We start from the raw sequence: 19,456 nt of genomic DNA on the forward strand, positions 1-19,456 counted from the left end.
TAATCTGCACCTCACTGGAGGACTGTATGAACACAATCTTTGTTTTTCCAAAATGAATAGAAGTTTTTGTGTGTTTTTTATTTCTATTTGAAGTCTAAAGCAGGCTGACATAAGATAGAGTAGCAAATTAAAAAGGTCATCTAATTTGAAAGGGTCTTTTTTTTTCCCATGCTTGGCCAATTGGCATACATTATTCACTAAAATGAAGTTATTCTAGATTTCTGATTTAGTGAAGTTTTGGGGAAGGCAAAATTACAGGTCTTTTGAAATAAGTAATAAGTCTACTTGTGATTTCTTGTCTGACCAGTGACATTTCAGTAGGAATGTGAACAGGAAAAGTCTGATTGCTCTTTTAAATCTAATGCAAATATACTATCTAAGTGGTTCCTACCTATGTACCTTTACTCAACTTCAATCACGTTTGTTTATCTAGCACTCTCAGCAGGAGATAAAATCTGACAAAGCCCATAAGCAAATGCATGCGGCGCTTACCAAGGTAATTTAATGCCTTGATATGCATGTCCGGTGGTAGTTTATTGGATTCATCAGCTTCACTGATGTTCTCTCTACCAGCTTAAGTTCCTAGTGCTTCTGGATAAATATTAACTGACGATTGTGAGATAATGTATTGCAGCACGTTGCCTTACAAAGCCCTGGATTAACGGGCTAGGTTCTGACTTCTGGTTTATTTGAGCTACTGTTGGAGTTGAGTGCATCTAATACATGAATCTAGCCATACCATGGTGGGGAGAAGTTATCAGGGTTAAGAAGCTGCTGCTGGTAGTTAGGATCCTTGAGATAGAGAGTCAGTGTTTCCCCAGTCCATTAATAACTAATGCTTGTTGGCCTTATGCCGCAGGAGCAATTAGAGCATGAGCCATCCACGGAGATGTTTCTTCTTACATATCCAAGTAACTGAACCAGAAAGTTTGGATACTAGGGCAGAAGACAGCTGAGAGACTTTCTTGGTAACAGCTTCTGACAGCTTTTACTGCCAAAGGGCTTTCATTTGGAGTAATGTTGCCTTACTTAAGAGTTTTGTTTTGATACATGGCTAAACTCATTCTTTGACCCAGGAAACTTAACATCATCAAATCAACAGTAAGTAATCTCGCACCTCACTACTTTGGACTAGCAGGTAGCGTACCTCAGGGTGGAAGAACAGCAGATGAAGAAAAAATCCTAAGACAATATCTAATTAGTATGGATATTTTAAATACATTGGGCAATCCTTATGAAGCTAAATTAAATTTACTTTGCGCTAGAATTTATGGCACGGAAACTGAGTTGTCATCTCTTGTTGAGAATTATCTGAATCCTGGTGGTTTCTTAGCTGATTTTCATACTAGACACAATCACATTGACTGGACCAAAAATAAAAGCTGTATCAAATGTTTTAAGGTAGAATGATCGCATTATGTTGTTTCAAATATTTGTCCCTCTTGAATTTCTTTTCAGCTAAAGAGATGCCTCAAAGCCTGCTTCCAGGATAAGTCATTCAGTAATTTCCCCAAGGATGGGGTCTAGTGACAGTAACATGTAAATCGGCATAATTGTCTTAGGTATTAAAGCACTGTTCAGAGTTAATGACTTAATTTCCAACTCATTCTCATTGATTTCCCCAGCCCACATCAGTTTGCAGCGCGTGGCCTCTCCACCATATCCTCTACCACCTGATTTCTGAACAAAATTTGGGAACGGACTGGGCATGTGTAGATTATAGAAAGAGTTTGAGTAGGAGTCATGTCCTTAGGTTTGATGTAAGAACGCTTTTGCAGAATCTCTGCTAATGCTCCTTCTGGTGAGCTTATCGGGGTATATCTGCGTTTGTTCCTCAGGAGTCCTGTCTTCCGCTGCGTTGACTTAATCTAAATAGTAGTAAAATAATCAACATTTTAGCTTCGTATTACTGCTGCATTGTAAAGCATATATTTGAGGAAGACTTTCTTTTTGGGCCATGTAGCTCAGGGCATTGCATGCTCAAAAAGTCCAGCAGCAAAACATCTTCTGGTTATGCACTGTGTTGGAATTTGTCTTACACTCCCACTCTGTCTATTCAGCAGGCAGACTGTACTAGGAAAGGAATGGAGGTCGATATTTCAGGGTAGCTTTTTGGATTAACTAATACTTCTGTGTATGATAATGTAATTATCGCATTGCTCTGATGCCTTAAAGCTATGTTGTCATTCCCTAAATGTACTGCAAAACTTGGAGGAGGTTGGTAGTTGCCTGGGAAGTGACTGACACTTTGATTGCCTTTATTTCTTTGTAGAGCAAGGCTTAGATCACATAGCGGAAAACATCCTTTCCTATCTTGATGCCAGATCGCTCTGTGCAGCGGAGCTGGTATGCAAGGAATGGCAGAGAGTCATCTCTGAGGGAATGCTATGGAAAAAACTGATTGAACGGATGGTACGCACGGATCCGCTGTGGAAAGGACTGTCGGAACGAAGGGGTTGGTGAGTACCTTGACAACGTCTAAATTCACCTTTTACTCTTACAGCGTTCTCTGTGGCGGATTTCTGTAATAGTGTGTTCTGCCAAACAGTAATTTTGCAGCACGTTAGTATCAGCGGGAGCCTTCCCTTCTGCGGACGTGGAGGGGGAGCCAGCTACTGCTAAAGCTATCGCCTCCCCTTTCTTCTCTTGCTTGGTCCCCTTTCCTTCCACGCACTGGTGTCCGTCTGTCACCACTTGGTCTCTCGGGGTAAGTCTGGCTGCAAAGTTGTGATTTCTGTTTTGTGGGGAGAACTGATATGTAACATTAGCTAACAAAAACTAGCTGCAGAATGTTTGCAGAACATGCAAAAATGCGGAAAGCCGTAGCTTTTTCCTGAGTGAAGTATTTCTGATTAAACTTTTTCGCATCGTTTGTAAAATGGCTGGTTGGGCTTCAGAAACCTCTCCTACGGAGGTTTCTCTCTTCTCCTTTTACGTTTGTGATAACTGGATTTTTGCATTCTTCACAAGTGTCTGAAGATACGAGGTGTTCTGCTTTAGCAGCTTGTTTTTCTGTGCTCTCTAGTGGTGCACCTAAGAAAATGCAAGGCGTAGTTTAAAGAGCTGTGCAAGGGAGGACACCCTACTGGCAAAAAGCCTTCTGAAGCAGTAAACCCTAATTCAGAAAACCCTAAGGAGAATACCTGTTTTCTTTTCAGTCTTGGACATTTTAAATAAAGCTGTCAAATTGTACAATCAAAAGGGTTATAATTTCAATGCTAAGTATTATTACAAGTATTCTGTGGAAATGTGTCATAAGTTTTAGTTCATTGCAGCTTTTAAATCCCTTTAGAGTTCTTGGATTCTCTGTACTAAACTGAAAAATATATTTCTGGTTCTTTCTAGGGATCAGTACCTGTTTAAAAACAGACCAACAGATGGCCCCCCAAATTCATTTTACAGGTCCTTATACCCAAAGATAATACAGGATATAGAGGTATGTTTTCTGATGTATGTCTGCAGCAGAAATAATGTTTCACACTCTTAATGTTTCAAACGTTGATGTTAGAGCAGAGAAGCATATTATACATATTTATATCATGACTTCTGTTGTGAGTTCTGTCTGTCCAGAAACTGTAAAAAAAATACCCTTAGCAACTTACTACCACAGTATGTGCATTAACGGATTGCTTTCAAATTATAAGTGTTAATACCACCTTTTTTTCATTTAAAGATTTTGGAATTCTTCTGGCACTGTGGATTTTAATAAAATAGTTGTCTTAGGAAACTTATAATTACTCCAAGGCTATTCCACATACTATATGAAACCGGGTGTTGGTTACACTCATTTAGAAAGTGGCCCGAGGGTTAACTCCATAATATTAATCACTTAAACTTTACTGGTTTAATAACTTCTCTTGTTACTTTTAAAGCTGTCATCATCTCAAATATAGCTTTCTTCAGTGTATGGAATTTTTTTTCCCTCCAGTGACTTTGATAACAAAAATAATCTCTCCTATAATGATAAACCCAGTAAGGCTCTCAGTGGTAAAGAGACTAGGGAAATGATAATTCTTTTCTTTGAAGTAATTTTTTTTTCTTATCTTGAACCGGGCTCACTTACTCTTTTAACATGTTTCTGATGGATCAGGATTGTCTTAGTATTCTGCCTACTGGCAGAAAAGTTAAGTCTTGCTCAGTTTGCTATGTACCCACCACAAAACGCTAAATTATACCATGCATTGTAATACATTTATTTCAAGCATGTGATGGACATAAAATTACTGGTCTGAAATTCGTTAGTGGGGAAACACATGTTTTGTTGTTTAAGGCAGATGTGAACAAATGGAATCATTCTGCTATGGCAAATGTGAGTTTGTGTTGCTTGGCACTCAATAAACCAAATTATTCAGAATTTTAACCTATCTGTAAAATGCAGCTGCTGCTGAATATAATCCATTTTTCAAATATTATTTTTTATAAACCCTGCTGCACAATTTATAAACGTTTAAAGTTATAGAACTAAGTGTAAAGTGTAACCTAGGCAAAATAAGGCCAAACTGGATATTTACTTGTGAGGTGAATGTTACATGTTTTAGTACTTGAAGTAAAACCTCCTCTGTATAAGGAATGACAGAGAGCTTTGGGATGCTTAAGTTCCCACTGGACTACTGGCAACTCTTAATGTGATATTTTCTTGCTTTGCGCAAAATTTCAGCCTCGTTTAGTAAAGAAAATGGGCAAAAGGCAGTGTGAAAAGATGATGTTTGAGAAGATGTAAAACAGTGAAGTTGTTCAGCATTATTATATTCCAGATTTTTATGTTTATTCTTCTGAAAGGTGTAAGTGGAACAATTCTATGAGAATTCTCATTATTGGATTTGGAGTATTGCTCAGATGCTATGAGGCCTTTTAAAAGCCTTTGAACTTTTGCAATCTTCTGTTTCATACTTTAATTCTTTAGTTGTTGTAGGTATACTAATAATATGCACCGACATGAAGCTCTTGAAACAGTTCATATTAGTAAGAAATAAGTAGGAAAAAGGAAAAGAATTTCGTGTTTCAATCACTATCACCACTAATATTGGTACTAAAAGTAAAAATATTCAGTCTTTTTAAACAGCTGGGAGCAGGGAAAGGGTGCCACTGAAAATATATCCTGGTAATGAACGTGTTTCTTGAAAAACTGAACTTCATTAAAATAACAGTAAATACTTTAAACCCTCACATTAAGAGGAAATTTTTGCATTGCACGGCGTGAAAACTAAGGGCTCACGTATTCCAAACTTGGAAAATGTGTCAGTGTTCAGAAGTCAAGAAATCAGATTTAGACTATTCTTTTGAACCCTAACTTTCAGAGTTTTCTACTCATAAATTTTCATTTTGCATTATATAATGCTCAAGGGGATGGTGTGATAAGGGTAAAATATACAGAGTAAGGGGTTATTTCGTGTCAAGCTTTGAAATGACATGGGAATGGTAGAGAATGTTGTATGTAAGACACGACACATTACTCTTAAAAATATGGAATAATTAGCATAGGGAGAGAGCTGTCTTTTCTGGGTGTATGACGAGGAAACTGTAAGCTGTTACCATAGTTCCTGCTGATTCCAAACTGCCTGAAAATCGTGTCTGTAGTTACTAAGCTGTGCTTGTACCCTTAAGTTAAATATCACTGGGATATACAGTAGTGCCGCAAACTGGAGGGAGGCAAGTTTACAGAAGCAGAATTAGAGCTGTTCAGGGATAAGCTCCAGTACGTCTGTTCTTTCCAGTCTACACTTATGTCCATAAATGTATGAAAAACCTTTGGTGTTTACTGGCTCTCGATCATTTGGGGTAAAATTTAAGGTATTGGCAACTAACCTCAAAGCTGTACATGGCCCGTGGATACCTTTCAGAAGAGCCCGGAGCTGTCAGCTCTGGGATCCTGCCTCTGCAATTCACTTCACCAAAACTAAGTGTAAGCCTCTGTTTGCCCATATTGAGGAAACAAGTGCGTCTTTGTCCGGTCTTCTAGAGCGACGAAGTCTCTGTTGGAAAACTGATGGCTACTTCCAGAATCATCAGTGCTCAGTTTACCCAGGCAGCGTGTTTCCCACTCCTGGTTCTTTGAAACTGCTGCGCTGGAGGGGGAAGGCGGAAGGGCTGGGCTATTGTGCCACATAACATTTTCCCCTCTTTTAAGGTTTCCTTCAAGCCTGCTGAAATATTGCCGTAGTCTGCGTTTCCAACCTGGAGTGGGGTTAGTGTTTTTGCTAGTAGTTAAGGGTCCAGTAATTCTTCCGCTTCCAAAAGTCTTATTATAATTTTTCTAAAAAATTTTTATCCTTTAAGTCATTTTTCATGAACTGCTTCCCTAAAGGACTCCCAAAGGAAGTTTTTAACGCTTTTTAAAAATGCAGATAGTGGGGAACGATAACAACAACAAAACTCAACTATAAGATTTGGAACACTTAAAAACAAAATAAGAGGAAAATGTTACAGTTGGTTATGGTCTCCTGCAGTTTCATATTTTTTTCCATTTCTCAGTTTTTCAAAGCAATGTGCAGAAGCTCTAATTTAAGACTTTCATCTTAGCAGTGATGAAGAATTTCTATCTCTGAATTGCAAAATGTTTTTTCTTCAAATATTTGGCTGGACCTTTAATGAGATCTTCCTGTTTCTGTCATTGGGTCAGAATTTAGGGAGCTAGTGATGAGCTGAAGATAGTCGCTCACCCCAACTAACCACTTAAATAAAAATGTTTTTACAAGACGATTATCTTGTGTGTGAAGGACATGATTTTCTTAATACAATAAAATATATTTAATGTAACTGCAAGTCTTGTAATATCGTATCTTGTAATACCTGTGGAAGACAAAGATTAACCAAATGCTGCTAGACTGTTTTTAGCAACCAAAGCAGAGTTAATAATTTACCACAGTTGGGTGGTACTAAATTGGGTTACGAGTAGAGATAAGCTCAAAGGAGAATGTGCTCTCTCTTCTCAATTGACTGACAAAATTTGAAGAGTAATCCAAAACCCAAGTTAACAATTGGAAGGAAAAATGAGGAATGATAAATAGCTAACTTGAATTCTTTCCCTTGGGTTCTCTATGCATTTTGGGTCAGAAGTCTGTGCAACCACGAAGTGCTGTTAGCTGCAAGGTAATGCAGACTGTGATTTGGCAATGTGGGGTCCCTTGCCTCTCTGAAAATTTATTAGTGCCAATATCTGCTTATTTCATGCCAAAGACATTCAGGAACATAATGTCACTTCTGAAATCATTGGATTTGAAAATAAGAGGACCTTTAGAGATCTGAAACCAAATTCTTGGAAAGAGGTAGTTACTCTCCACCTCTACTGTGAGGCCAAATATTTAATTAGGTTTCACCTCACAAGAGGTGGTCCAGTAATTTTAAATGTCTCCAAGTCAGATGTTGAATTGCCAAGCTTCTTTAGGAGCCCTTTTAAAGGGAAAAACTTTTGGGGGGCTTATCCTAGAAAACTGAATCTGGGTTTGTGAGGCTTGTTTATGGAGATAATGTGATTGGTGCAGGGTATGCCTGGATGCGGTCCCAAAGCATGGTGGTGGAGGTCAGCTGTCTTAAGCGGATTGTGTTAATCGGCAGATTGCCAAAATGGGAAGTTTAACAGTGTTGATTCCAGAACCCCAAGTCCCTGGATTTTTTCCATGTTATTTATGACTCTTGGCCAGCTATTCAGTTTTCCCTTCAGAATTAGCACAAGTATCTACTTCTTGTGATGAGTTGAGAAGACATAAATGTTCCTCTTACCTTTAGGCACATGGAAAGTGCCCTCATCTTGTTTCCATGGAGACTAAGGTCCACTTGATTAACAGGAGAATTAAAATGTAATTTTGCTAGAGACTTTAGGAAGGAATGGTTCCGGGCCATTGAACAGACACCATACCTTCTTCTGAACATTGAGAATGTTCAAATTTTAGAACTAGAACTGGACTTGAAAATCTTGCATATAAAAGAAAAACCTGAAAAGGGGAAAAAGTCATCCCTTACTCCAAGTCGTTGCCAGCTTTGGGAGATATTTGTTTATGAAAGTTCTAATGTATAATTTCCAAGGAATTGTATTTGTTTAGTAGTGTCTTAATTATGAAGCTTGAGAAATTGTGTGTGGAGGGCTGTGGGGGAAATCAGGTCAGCAGTATATGCCTAGAGTTTTCTTTTTCAGCCAGCCTTTGAAGTCTACTCCACAGGCGTGCATTTTCCAAAAGTCATTCCTTAAAAATGAAACTGGCCAATGAAACGAGGCTTTTGAGCGGCAGAGACAAAGCTGTAGAGACGAAGTAGTGCACGACTCGGGTTTTGGCCCTCGCGCCTGGAAGGGGCAGGCGACAGCGCTCGGATCGCTAGTGTGTGACGGATCCTTGGCTTGGCCGTTTTATTCACTTCGCACACGTCACACGTGCTTTTTACAAACAGGCAAACTAAACCTGCCCTTCTTCTTCTGCAGATTTGAAAGGGACATTTTGTTGTTTCTGTTTAAGTACTTAGGGCGCCCCTATGCTATGATAGAGGCTTATAAGTACCTATTTAAGTAGAGCATTAACTTTGTATATTTACGGTATTGTGCATAAAGTTAGTTATTGTCTCAATGGAAACTAAAATATACAATTTTGGTTTTTGATAGCACTGTTCTTTGTCAGGTGTTTGGTTTATTACAGGTGCACGTATCACTGAAGTACCTCAGAGGACCTCTCTCTGCTTTCATCGCTTTTGGCTTGTTTTTTTTTTTTTTTTAATTTCCTCTATAGCTCCAGAAGGGATTGATTTGTTGCGCAGTTAACAGCAGTTCCTTTCTGCTATCATTCTGGAGTCAGCAAGAGTCCATTTAAAGTTATTTTGAAGCTTGAAGTTTTATTGTGTCTGTGAAGTGTGTTGTACCTACTTGACAGAAGTTGGTGGAAATGGATTGCTTTAAGAGAACACCAGCAAGACCCGTCCACAGGTGTCATGGCCACTTGCAGCTGCAGGAATGGAAAGGGCTTGTTTGAGATGCTCCCTTGGATCACTTTGGGGATTTCGTGCTTTGTGGCCACATTTGTAGCAGTGCTTGATAGAGAAGACAGACCTTTCTGGGAAGAGCGACTGCTTTGGTCATCTGCATCCTCCTGTTACAGGTCTGACTGAATAGGAGCTGAGAGGATTTTTGGGTCATGCTCCTTCTCTGGGGAAGGAGGAAAAACTGTATGGGTCAGATCAAAGGTCCAGCTAGTGCAACATCCTGTCTTCTGACAGCATCCACTAACAGATGCCTGGGGCAAAGTGCTGGGACATGATACAACTACACTTGATTATTCCCAAATAAACTGAATAAAAGTCTCTTATTTCCTGCCTTTACAGTCTCTTCAGTCTCCCTCAACAGATCTGTCACTGCTCACAACTGTTTTTCTAGGTCTGAAATTTTGGCTTATGGGGATTTTTTTTTTGGAAAGTGCTCTTTTTTGTTGTTTGTTTTTTGTTGTTGATGAATCTGATTAGCCTAAGCTCTCTCCGGTGTATAGCACCGTTTTGCCACTTAGAGAACATACTGTCTTTTCTTGTACTAGATGAAATGGTCAGTATTATACTGTCAGCTTTCTCCCAAGGTGGCTTCCTGTATTCCTATTAGGTCCATGTCCTTTAATACAGCTTTTGCAAGTCTTCTGTTCTTCCCCTGTAAGAAATGAGCATATTCCACTGTATCATGCTCAGTGAGAAAAATCTAGAAAGTGGTTTGGGTTTTTTTCCTTTGTTTTAATGAAGCTTTAAAAAGGGTTCTGCAAAGCTGCAGTGAGACTCAAATAGTTTTACTTGGTTGGACCTTCGAGCAGCTTCATACATATTGGATCAATTGCATGCAGAAAAAGCTGACGCTTCATCAGTTTATATTGTTCACATTTGGATCTTATCTAAGCAGCTGTAAACATTAGGAACTTAATTTTTAGGTTGTGAATTCTGCCAAAATTCATGATTTAATTGTAACGCTTGTTAGGAAAAGCTTCCCATCCCTTCTTCTCTAGCGTTGTTTAGGATTTTTGGACTTCTTGGCCTATGGCTTTTCTTCTGGTCTTGGAAGTCACACTAGAAGTGGTGTTTTACCCCAGACTAACCCAAAAGCCCGTTTAGTACTCAGTAGTACGCTCCTAGTTGTTTGGCCTTGCTTTAATTTCAGATCATTCTTCAAAACGTAGCGTGGTTATCCTGTGACTTCTATAAATCAAGCCAGAAGCCCATTTTTCAGTTACTGGAAGTCTTTCCAATATTTTTTGTGAAAGTGGCCCTTTCTGCTTGTAGTAAAACAAATGCATTCTGAACTTCAAACAAACAAAACTTTAGGGTATGTTATATGCTAATGGGGACATAGTGAATCCCTAATTCTCCGTTTGTTGGTTTTGTTTCTGTGTTTCCTAATGAATGTGTTTTTTATTCTTGGCTCTTCAGTTTGCCTGAAATGAACTAAATACAAAAAATGGTTCATCACTGTTTTCTAATTAGTCTTTGTTTAGGTTTATTTTATTGCATTTGTTTACTATATCACTGCTTATTACATCTTTCTATGTAGCATGGCAACAATTTCTTCCATGTAATCTTGTGCATTCTTCTGGGCTTTCACTTGGCTTTAGTTATGGATAATCCAAAATATGAAGAATTCTTGCTAGTGAAAAGCAGAAATTCTTCTGGTGAGCAGTAGTGCCTAAATTATCAGCATCACTAGAATACAAATTTTAACTTAAGCACTAAACAGAGTTCTTATGAACAACCCAGTGCCATGTATTTAATAAGCCTGCAGGCGTGTAGCTGTCAGTTGTATAACTTCTGCGTTATGAAAGTAAAATCCAAATCTAGTCACTTCTGCTGCTGTTCTTCAGAATCCTGTAGCGTAGTGTGAATCACGTCTTTTCAGCTTTTTCATGGAAAGGCGTAAGAGAATGAGTAGGGAAAGGCACTATGTTTCCTGGTAAAAGTAGGATAGTAAGTGGTAAGATGCAATCGTAGAAGGACTTCCAGCACCTGGTGTTCTGTCTTCTAGCAGTAATGCCAATTTATGTTCAAGACAGTGTGTACATATGTATTGCTCCCTTCTGAAGGAACATTCACGGACTTAGGTGAGAATATGCTCTTGTTTTAGTGCGTGTGTATAGTGTAAGGGGTAGTGTGCCTGAAGCAAAAATTTCGGCTAGTCAGCTGAGCAGCAAGTTCTGCAGAGCTTACTGGGCTGCATAATTTTCTCGTTCATCATTTTCACTGTGCAGCTGTTCTGAGGAGGAGATGCTTCACTAGGAGGATGTTGGACACAATACAAGTACTTGATGCCATATTGCTCTGGCCCCAGGGATTTCACTGCTGTCCGTGTACAGTACCATTCCTCATACTGATCCATTTCCTCTGGTGCTTGAGCTCTTCAGCTGCCTTTGCTGCTACATGCCTACCGCTGGCGCTGGTCCATAGCTCCCTAACGCTGTTTTTGGAAGTGWTTATGCTCACAGGAAAGGTGGTGTTACTCTTTGCTTACAGGGTTTTCTGTCCCTCTGGTGGACCGCTTTGGAAGGAGGCTTTGCTGTTGGCATGTTTTGTCCTCTGTTACTCTGAGGCTGTCATCCCCTGTGTGTCCAGGAATCTTGTTTATACTGTTGTAGTAATGATCAGAGGGCAGCTAGCTCACAGCAAATGCCTGTTGAGGAGCAATTCAAGCCTTCTAGGCAATGTGTTTCACACAGCCTTTCTTCTTAGGGATCAAAGTTCTTCTTCAGGAGCTCAATGTTTTCTGGCTTTTTGTTTGTTTTTCTAAATGTTGTAGCAGCTACAGAGAAGCTGGAACAGGAAAGGTCTCAAAGATCCAAGGAGCCTGGTGCTGTGGGCAAGCTGAACTTTCTTCTTTGCTTTGTGAGCTCTATTAACTTTATAATGAATGAAATGCTAAGCCCTCTTCCCTCCAATGACATAAGTTCATTTGCTTCTACCTTTTCTCTGCCAAGTCAGGAGGATTTTCTGACTAGGGCAGTGTTGGTCTGTTGGGGCCTCCTTGGTCCTTTTTCAGTCAAGAGAAAGGAAAGCCCTAACTTCAACCATGTTTTTCTTGTCTGAAAGCCTGGTGTTAAGTGACCCATTCTTAGCCTCTCCTTACACAGCTTCGGTGTCATAAGAAATATCTGAGATTCCCCAGGTCCAAGCTATTCTCCAGGCCCAGGTCCATACCTCAGACATTTTCTCCTAGATGCATCTCCAGCATTCGTGGCTGGAGTTGCTAGCATCCTCTGCCAGAGCAGTGCCTATTCATTTACTCGTCTCTTTGTTCATCCATGGAAAGACAAGCTTGCTTCGAAGTTCACTAATCTGTAACTGTATAGCTACTGGCCATTTTAACCAAGTTCACCACAGCGTGAGCTACCAATAAACGTTTCTGTGCTTAGTCCAAAGGAAGATGAGGCACGAAGATGAACAAAACATGAGCAATACGAGCCCATGTATATCCCTGACACAAATGGCCAAATAAAACTCAGCTGATACTACTCAGTACCCTCATTCTAACTAGCCTCTAAGACTAGAGATTTAATGTAGGAGTGATTTTTGCTAATTCTGGTTAACTTTGAGAGATGCCCAGTGTAAATGAGGTATCCCCAGAAGTGCCAGGAACAGCCTGTTGATTGCTTCTGTTAAGAAATGCTGTATTGTGTCCTCAAAAACTTGAAGACATAGTAAATTTGCTGTGGATTGAGAAGCTACTGGCAAGAGGTAGGTATGGGAAGAGAATGTCCTGGAGGAACTTCCAGGGCACCATGCCCGTGAGAACGTCAGCACACCCTTATGTTTGAGAAACTGGAGGGAAGGAAGGCTGTTTAGATCTTCAAATTTCTCCAGCAGACAAATTTGCATTAATGCTTTATGTATTAGAAGAAAGCATGCGAACAAGGGTTTGTTCTCGGTTATTGTCCCATGTATGTCCAGATTTGCTGGTTATACGGTAGTCATTGACTACCTGCTGCTATTGCTCTGGTGAGCATTTAGAAAAATGTGAGGAGCTTTATTTTGTATCCATGTGACCTAAGGAGATAGTGTTCTGCAACATTTTTAGTTGTGAAACCAAGTTTAGAGGCTGGTAACTTGGAGACTTGGGGGGAAATCTATAGAAACTATTGTTGTGGCTAGTGCATATACTAGTAGTTGGTTTGGTATCATAAGTATGCAAATAAACTGTAGGGCTCTTCAGCACTGACTCCATGCTGCTTGTAACAATCCATAAAATACAGCAATTTCTTCCTCTCCCCTTATACATGTATGTCTACCTTCTCAGCATATACAGTTTATTAAGATATCTCCTGGAAAAAGGTTGCAGCTAAAAACTTTTACTAACTGCACTATTCAGTAACAACCAGAAATTTCCTATACCAAGAAGCTTTTATGTGGCTGCCAGTATTGTATTAAACATGTTCCTTTTTAGAGGGTCCTCCAGGTTGCCCACCCACTCAGCTGTATTTAGTCATTTAAAATAATGTTATTTCTCTATACGTACACATCTGTTTTCACTCTATTGCCAATTTAAATGCTGCTGTATATTCTCTGTGTTTTGTGGCTACTTTCCCAGCATATTGAAAATTTACGCAGTGTAAGGGGATTTTACAAGTTCTCAAAAAACATGAAGTATTTTCCCACAGTAGCCACACCATATAATGTCTAAATGAAATGACATCTACTCACAGAAGTAAAATGTGCACCTGCATATGACTTACTGCTTTATAGTGCCTTCGCATAGGTATAAATAATACTTTAGTTTCTTTCATTTGAAGCCAGCATTTTCTTATGGTCAGCTTATTCGGTAGCTTCCTAGAGTGAACTTCAAAGAATTAAATCAGCATGCTTTTGTTGACTACTGGTTTGTTCAGAAAACTGACAGTTATGAACAACATTTCTGATTTGTGGTGTTCTTAATATATCCTGTAGCCATGGGTAATCACTGTTGCGGGGACCTGAAGTGTGAAAGTGCTGGAATGGTGTTTGAGCACTCACCAGCTAGAATAATCCAATACATGTTATGTAAAACTGCGTATTTCAGAACTTTCCAAAAGAGTTGCTTTAGAGGAAACTCCCCCTTCGAACTCTTCTTAGTATTAAACTTCTGAAAATACATGGTTGCTAGAACTGTTTAAGTTGGTTAACTCACATCTGTGATACTTAATCTCATATGCCTTTAGTTAGTGTTGCATTTCTAAATATCTTGCCTTGGGATCTTTATTTATAGTGGTTCATGCTATAAATGTCTAAAACTATCTCCTCCTGTTTCTGAGCGTAGTCTGTCACCTCTCTGTGACAGCGAAGGAGTTAATGAATTGCAGTTCTACCCTCCAAGCTCAGGTGATAAATCTTCAGATAAAGCTCGAGAATTGCATCTTGTTGCCTGTCCTTCCTCATCAAACCCTCCATCCCATGCCGCACAGTCTGCCACCTTCAAGGCGGGAAGCCAGGGCTGAACCAGTGTCAAATTTGAACTTTTTAAGCATACTTTGAACAGTCTGAAAATCAGCAGGGCACTAGGGACTAATGGATCTCAAACTGACAAATGACTTGTCTTAATTTCATTAGCTTCCCCACCACACTGGAAGCGAATGATGGGGGGGAGTAACTTGTCTGCACGCCTCTCTAGAAGCATCTCTTAGTACTTATCATTTAGACACATCCCTGTGACACATCGGGTTTATGTTGCAACTGTGTATAGTTCTCTCTAAATTGCATAATGGGAGACAACTGAAGGAGCAAATGCATAGAAAATCAAGCGGTAGACTAGTTTTCCCTTATAGCAGACATCTTTTCTTAGCATTGGGAAGTCATACGTGCACGGCATTTTTGTCCTGATTAGTGCTTCAGTTGTTTTCTAGCCTTGGGGAGAGCAAGGAGAACCGCATGGAACCGCAGAGCGGCTTGCCATCGTTTTAAAATTAGAATTTGGATATAAATAGGCTTTTTCCAATCAAAGTGACAGCTGATCAGCTTCTCCCCAGATTTCCAAGCAGCATTTTCGGAGGTGGAGGGGGAACCCAGGGAAATCGTCAAATAAACGATCTGTTCTGATGTATGCCTCGGAAAAGGGAAAGCATCGCAGCTGGCCTAGGTACTGCAGATGTTGGCCTGGAGTTCTGCACGCTCATCCTCTAATGAACGTTGTTGCAAGCTTTCTAACTAAAATCCCTTATTTCTTTGAAATCAGCTTGAATCGGTCTTCTCACAAGTAATAAATCTGATTAAAATGAACCTGGCTGATTGAATGACTTCTGGTTCTGTTAGAAAATAGCTTGTGGCCTGTTTAGATGTGTCAGGTTTCTTGCCTTAAAAATATCTCTCAGAATGAGAATGTTGAGGACTAAACTTCTGCACATTTTAAGATGAGTAGAGGAGGTTGTTAAAAAGTTTTGGTGGCTGTTCTTAAGATGGTTTGAAATTCTACAGTCCCTGTTTTGTTATTTTTAGATTTTTGTTGGGCTTTAAGATGCTTATAGGAAGCTTTCATATCTCAAAGTCACTTTGAGACGCATAAGAACACCTAATAGGTCAAATGACTGGGTGGGGAGAGGAAAGCTCCAAAGCTCCAGTGACCTCTGTTTTGGGCTCAGCAGTTCTGTAGTGTTAGTTACTCATGTGATGCTGAGCACGGTTTTATTTGAGTTTCTGATTTAATCTTTACTGCTAATGTCAGATGGCAGTGTAGATACAGGGGGAAACTGAATTTTCATGAACGGTATCTCTCTAATGGCTCCTTTGAAGATGCTCCTTAGGGCCGGTTCGATATGATCTTCTCTCACTAATCACAGGGTTTTTTTGTCACGACAAAACACAAAAGTACCAACTCTAATATAATGTATTTCGTGTATTTTTATTGGAAAGAACGTAGATGCATTTCAGTTTTACATACTTAAATGTTAAGAATGAGATATGTAAAAGTGGGAGAGAGTGGGGTGGTTGTTGCCATAATCATGATGAAGCATGCAGCCTTATGAGTAGCATCTAATTGTTTTGCCCTCTTGTTAGACTATAGAATCTAACTGGCGATGTGGGCGACACAATTTGCAGAGGATTCAGTGCCGCTCTGAGAATAGCAAAGGTGTCTACTGTTTACAGTATGATGATGAAAAGATTATCAGTGGCCTACGAGATAACTCCATTAAGGTAAACACTTTTTTTTTTGTCTTTTCTATAGAGATAAATAGGCAGTTTTGCCTTGGAAAGATAGCTGTTTGTGTTTCCTTGATGATTTCACTCCTCTCTTCACGGGATAGTATTATTCTTTGCAGAGTTTGTGAGGATGAGTTGTCTTCTATAGCCCTGCAAAGTTCTCGCCTGTGTTTTGCTCTAGGAACTCGGGGGACTGCCAGCCAGGAGACCTATACTATGTTTGCTTTCTATATGACTAAAAACAAATGCTTGTGAAATCAAAGTTGATATAATTAATGGAGACGCTGTGTGCTGCTGTCCTTAGCTTTGCCTTTTGGCTTGGCTAACAGTTTGTTTTCATACTCATTGTCCCCGAGAGCCATAGCATTTCCGTTTGGAAAGCTGGCTTTTATCTTTTTATGATCATTGGTTATTCACTGTTCTGTCAAGAACTTGCTTCAGGGAGACTTCATCAGGCTAAAGGGAGGAAAGGCCCACTGTTCAGACAGGATAACTACTCATGGAGTCTTCTTGCTATCCCTGGTTTTCCTCCTTCCTTCTCTCTTGCTGCTGTGTGAAAGTCTTGGATCTATGCTTTTGATCTTGGTAAGCAGCTTATACTGTTTATTTTTAACAGATTTGGGACAAAACAAGCTTGGAATGTTTGAAAGTATTAACAGGACATACTGGCTCAGTTCTTTGTCTGCAGTATGACGAAAGAGTCATTGTAACTGGATCTTCAGATTCTACAGTGAGGTGAGTGTCAGGTTTTTGTGCAAAATGACTGTGCTAGGAATGCTTATAATAATCTCCAAATAGTCAATATGCGTGCCCTACTATGAATATGATGCTGCTATTCAGAAGCCAAAATATTCATCTCTGGCAAAGCATCACATTCAATAATTTTTTTCCCAAATTTGAGTCTCATTTTTGTAGGGTGTTAAGAACTTTGAAGGAATGTGATCTGTGTGATTCAAGGCATAACCTGAAGTTGTAGGATGGCTGATGAGCCAACTATACTGTAATTTCCTCATTGAGGGTTCCTTGTATCTTCTTCTGACCTTTCTTAATTACGACTATTGATGCAAGAATACTTGGGATATGTACTTGTCTAACAGCAATTCTGATGACATCGAGTTTAAATTCTTGCATGAATTCAGTGCTCAGTAGAGGTCCAATGTAAACATGCTTCGCTACAGTCCAATGGAAGGCCTTTGTCTCCCATCTGTTGTCTCGCAACAATGGTGGCAATGTCGGTCTCTACAACTTTCAAAAAGTTAAAAATTGATCCTAGCACCCCTTGGGAAGTATGCATCAAGTAGTGATTTCCATTTCACGTTAGCTAGTAGGTAGCACTGGAGGGCGTTACATTCCAGTTGCTGCTGGCTTGTGGTGGATTTGAATGGTAGTAGTGGATCTGTGTGTGTTTAGAGTTTATACTGTGCAGAGGCAGCTTCATTCATCTGAGCTAAAATTATTTTGTTTTTGCAGAGTTTGGGATGTGAACACAGGTGAAGTTCTGAACACGTTGATTCACCACAATGAGGCAGTGCTTCATTTGAGGTTCAGTAATGGTTTAATGGTGACATGCTCAAAGGACAGATCCATTGCCGTTTGGGATATGGCATCACCTACTGACATCACCCTGCGCCGTGTGTTGGTTGGCCATCGTGCTGCTGTTAACGTCGTAGACTTCGATGACAAGTACATTGTGTCAGCATCAGGTGACAGGACCATTAAAGTAAGTTGGCGGAGCTCTGACAACTAAAATGACAAGCTTGTGCCTGGAAGAATAAGTAKCTGGAAAACTTCCAAATGTTATGATTCAAATCTGAATAGCAAAAGGATTCCTGAGCAGTTCTGCGCCTTTCTTTGCTGTTCGGCTAGTCGCTTGCTTTTACTAGCTGTTAATATCTTTATGCAAATAACTAGGCTTGGAACATTTTGGTAGCTTCTGACACAATTACAAAAAGGTGAAGTCTATTCGCCGTTTAAACTCTAGTCTCACAACTGGCTTGTTTGTTCAATGTGGCACATTTTGTGCCTTTTTCCAAATGGTATTTCTGAATTTCAATTGGCAGGCCTGTCCCAGACATGAATTTTATCAACAGTTATCTTTCCTCACCCCATCTTCCCAACAGCTAAACCAGGCTTTGCCTTGTTTCAAGAACTAAAATGCTGTATTTGAAGATTATATATATACATATACATACCAGGAGATTTGAGTTACCCACAGTATTAATACAACAAAGGCGTTTCCACCCTTCCTTCTCTAGAATTAGAGCTACCTTAGGCCATGCCAAAAAGCTCTTGGCAGTTCTGTGTCCAAATATCTGCCAAAGGTACTGTTGCATGCTGGAAAAAGAGCCACTGGATACTTTACATTACAACTTCAATTACAGTTTATTAAAAATGGGTGAAGTTGCTCAACTAATGTTAAGAAAGAAGCGGTCACCAAACTTTTATAGATCACAGTTTTGGTCTTGTTAAAGTTGCTTGTTGTATGTGGTAACTTCCACTCTTTAAAAAGACTAACTTATGAATATTCAAGTGTAATGAAGTTTTTTAAAAATCATTTGGAGTAGTCTCTACCACTTGAAAATATTTTATATACAAAAAACCTCCCTGAACTTTTCTCACTGACTGTGCGCAATAGCAGTGCCCGTGGCTCTTGTCACTGCTAGCTTCCCCGCAGTGCTTGCTAGCCTTCTGTTAATGCAGCGTACCTGTTCTTGCCTGTAAAAACTTTATGCAAGTTTTCATTCAACTGGCTACCAAAGGCCAACCGCAGACCTCTTTCGTTATGAATTTTTAACAGGTTCTGTTGAAACTCAAAAATCTTGATTGTGCATAATTCTGAGAGAAGCTTTTATCTCATTTTTCACAGGTCTGGAGTACAAGTACATGCGAGTTTGTTCGTACTCTAAACGGGCACAAGCGTGGTATTGCGTGCCTCCAGTACAGGGATCGACTAGTTGTCAGCGGGTCCTCAGACAATACTATTAGGTGGGTGCCAAAAAGCTGCTATCGGTGTGTAACGATGTACATCTGCACATGTGAAAACAGTTTCTCCTGACTTTTGATACTGTCCTACACTACTTCAAGTACAAAAAAAACCCCTTTGTCTTGTTATTGATGCAGATAACGTATGGCCAAAAACTTTGTTCGGTGTGAGAATAAACATATTATATACAGCCCTGTTGAAACATTGCAATTGCAAGGTTTAAGTCAAAAATGAACAAAAAAATGTTAATTGATCCTGCTAGTTTATTACCTTGTCTTCTGGTTAGAGAAATGAGAAAGACTTTGTTCACTGTTTGGTTTAACTACTTTCTGAACCTCTAATAGAGACTGGTATATGCAGAATGAACAG

General features: G+C 39.6%; 1 protein-coding gene across 3 annotated transcripts in view; it reads left to right on the top strand.

The window, feature by feature from the left end:
- The window catches only part of FBXW11 (F-box and WD repeat domain containing 11), a 77,881-nt gene that overhangs the window by 48,826 nt on the left and 9,599 nt on the right, over window positions 1-19,456 (top strand). For all 3 annotated transcript variants that reach the window (XM_026061285.1, XM_026061286.1, XM_026061287.1), the window contains 6 exons: window positions 2,273-2,459; window positions 3,346-3,436; window positions 15,961-16,098; window positions 16,721-16,839; window positions 17,575-17,824; window positions 18,971-19,089. In XM_026061285.1, coding sequence (XP_025917070.1) covers window positions 2,273-2,459; window positions 3,346-3,436; window positions 15,961-16,098; window positions 16,721-16,839; window positions 17,575-17,824; window positions 18,971-19,089 — 904 coding nt within the window. The remainder of the gene's footprint in view (window positions 1-2,272; window positions 2,460-3,345; window positions 3,437-15,960; window positions 16,099-16,720; window positions 16,840-17,574; window positions 17,825-18,970; window positions 19,090-19,456) is intronic.

The sequence above is a fragment of the Apteryx rowi genome, unplaced genomic scaffold (genome assembly GCF_003343035.1).
Source record: "Apteryx rowi isolate R43461 unplaced genomic scaffold, aptRow1 scaffold_18, whole genome shotgun sequence".
Classification (NCBI taxonomy): Eukaryota; Metazoa; Chordata; class Aves; order Apterygiformes; family Apterygidae; genus Apteryx; species Apteryx rowi.